The sequence below is a fragment of the Sinocyclocheilus grahami genome, unplaced genomic scaffold (assembly GCF_001515645.1).
Source record: "Sinocyclocheilus grahami isolate Dianchi unplaced genomic scaffold, SAMN03320097.WGS_v1.1 scaffold6646.1, whole genome shotgun sequence".
Lineage (NCBI taxonomy): Eukaryota > Metazoa > Chordata > Actinopteri > Cypriniformes > Cyprinidae > Sinocyclocheilus > Sinocyclocheilus grahami.
In genome coordinates, this window is record NW_015510975.1 from 3,231 (window position 1) to 5,847 (window position 2,617).

A 2,617-nucleotide genomic window follows, 5' to 3' on the forward strand; every position below is an offset into this window, starting at 1 on the left:
GAATGGTTCCCAACTTATTTTGTTTCAGCACCCAGATTTTACATTCATCAAAACATAACTTTTTGAGTTGGGAACTTTTAATTAAGATATCAGCAACATTTGTCAAATTTTTTTCTTATTTTAATATTGACATTGTGAGCTGACAAGAGCACCAGAATATAAAATACTTTTACTCAATACTGAATTCAAATAAATGTGCTTCGCTCACACATTTTAAACATCACACTCACTGCTATTTATCTAATCTTTAATGAACTGAGAAAGGAGAACATCTCACTCTAGAACAGATAGATCCCTGCATCAGAGACACATACTCAACTCACACACTCATTCACATGTGTAAGAGGTGTGTTGCATCATCCATATACACACACACACACACACACACACATCAGAGTAGTTAGGTAAGCCCTGTGGGTTTGTTAATTAAGAGTGATAATAGTAATTCCGTAGATTTTTTTTAAATGACACTTGTCTGTTTTTATGTCCATTTCACTTGCTCACTCTCAGGTGAAGACAGCTGTGGAGAAAAGTGGCCCACTTCACAGGCTGGGTGCTAAAATCTCTGAGATTAAAGTAGGTCTGGGATCAGTTCAGAGCTGGTTGGAACAGAAGAGCCTGAACTTCACTGAAGCTGAGACCACACAGAAGGTCAGACATAAGTTTAGCTCAGTCTAAGATCTGTTTCACACATTTTGTATTGTAAAAGTGCAGTATATTCATATTGGTGTCCATATAACACATTACAGTGTAACAGACGTAACGCTGCAAGTCAGTGCTGGGCCTATTTTTTTTTATTGTGTTGCATGCTGAGCTAATCAGCATTTATGAAGATGCTCAATAAACCAATCTGAAATACAGAGTAATGAGGTGAAGTACTTACACATACAGTAGTTTGAAAAAGCTCACTTGATGCACATACCCAATAACTAATTTTTAATTTATTGTTTAATCTATTAAAGGAGACATATTATGCCCCTTTTTACAATATGTAATATAAGTCTCTGGTGTCCCCAGAATGTGTCTGTGAGGTTTCAGCTCAAAATACTTCACAGATAATTTATTATATCATTTTGAAAATGGCTATTTTGAGTGGAAGCAGAAACACCCTGTTTTTCGGGCCTTTTTCTTTAAATGCAAATGAGCTGCTACTCCCCGCCCCCTTTTCCAGAATAGAGCTGCTTCATTACAGCTCGTACCTGCTAAAAAACACCTGTTTTGGTTCTGATTATCATGTTTATCACGCTGAAATCATGCGTTTTAAACCATATTAGTTTAAACTTCTGATATACAGTTTATTGAGTGCACACATACGAAGCACATGGACAGAAAGCGGCTGTCACAGCATGTGAGTACTAAACTAAGTTCTCATTCACACACAAGTTTACGTTAAAAACACACACGAGTTACAAAAACAGTCGGTCTGGGTTAATCTTTTTCATGCTTCCTTGGTTGGTAAATGCACCGGGGACCTGATTATACTACTTAAAACCTGGAAAAGTCCGATTTTCATGATATGTCACCTTTAAATTAATTTACTCTATTTTTTAACAAAATACTCAATATGTAATCCATAAATCACTTTATTTTTTAACATACAGAGTCGCAGTTCTGTTATGTACTGTAGCACAAATATTGTCTGTCTGAAAGCTCAAAATAAACCTGCCTTTGCTTAAAGCCTGTAGGTGCAAGTTCTGTGAAACAATGTTTTAAATGAGGTTTTTTACACTACTGTGAAATATAGACACAGATAAAAAAAAAAAAAAAGCTATGAAAGATTTAGTGTGTGTTTTATTGTTCCTTTGCAGCGAGTGTGGGACGAGTTGGACTGTTTACACACTCGTCTGACGGCAGTTGAGGTGGAGCTACAGGATGTGAATGAAATGCATCCGGACGAGTGCCGCCTTTTATTAGACAGCATGGCCAACACTCAGCAGACGCACACACGCCTCACCAAACAGGCCGAACAGAGGACTACCTTCCTCAGCAAGGTCACCTGTTCAGACTCCCATGATGCTTTGCAAAGAAGTTAAACATGACAGAGTCGAATGAAAGGAAAACAGGAGTTTCAGTGAATAATAACTGAATTATGACTTCAGTTGTGTGTTATCTAAAGTGTGTTATTTAATTTTCTCCATGTAGGTCCGTGACTGGATGCAGGAGCATGAGGAGATGTTGAAGGGGTCACAGAACTGGATCTCAGAGGCTCAGTCTTGGCTTACGACACCCTGCACATACACCACTGCCAGATGCCTGGACAGTCATGTGAATGCACTGCAGGTATTATCCTCAGACATGACATTATCATTTAGCTGACTGCTGAAGAAACCTGTATCATCCCACTGTGGGGTTTAAAGTACTGTGAAGTATAGACACAGATAAAAAAAAAAAAGCTATGAAAGATTTAGTGTGTGTTTTATTGTTCCTTTGCAGCGAGTGTGGGACGAGTTGGACCGTTTACACACTCGTCTGACGGCAGTTGAGGTGGAGCTACAGGATGTGAATGAAATGCATCCGGACGAGTGCCGCCTTTTATTAGACAGCATGGCCAACACTCAGCAGACGCACACAAGCCTCACCAAACAGGCCGAACAGAGGACTACCTTCCTCAGCAAGG

The 2,617-nt window shown here is 39.1% G+C and overlaps 1 protein-coding gene across 1 annotated transcript in view; it reads left to right on the forward strand.

Moving 5' to 3' along the window:
- Positions 1 to 2,617, forward strand: part of LOC107577627 (uncharacterized) — a gene marked incomplete at both ends in the record, with an annotated part of 5,688 nt that overhangs the window by 345 nt on the left and 2,726 nt on the right. Inside the window, 3 exons of the mRNA XM_016263682.1 lie at positions 511 to 651; positions 1,809 to 1,991; positions 2,143 to 2,280. Coding sequence (XP_016119168.1) covers positions 511 to 651; positions 1,809 to 1,991; positions 2,143 to 2,280 — 462 coding nt within the window. The remainder of the gene's footprint in view (positions 1 to 510; positions 652 to 1,808; positions 1,992 to 2,142; positions 2,281 to 2,617) is intronic.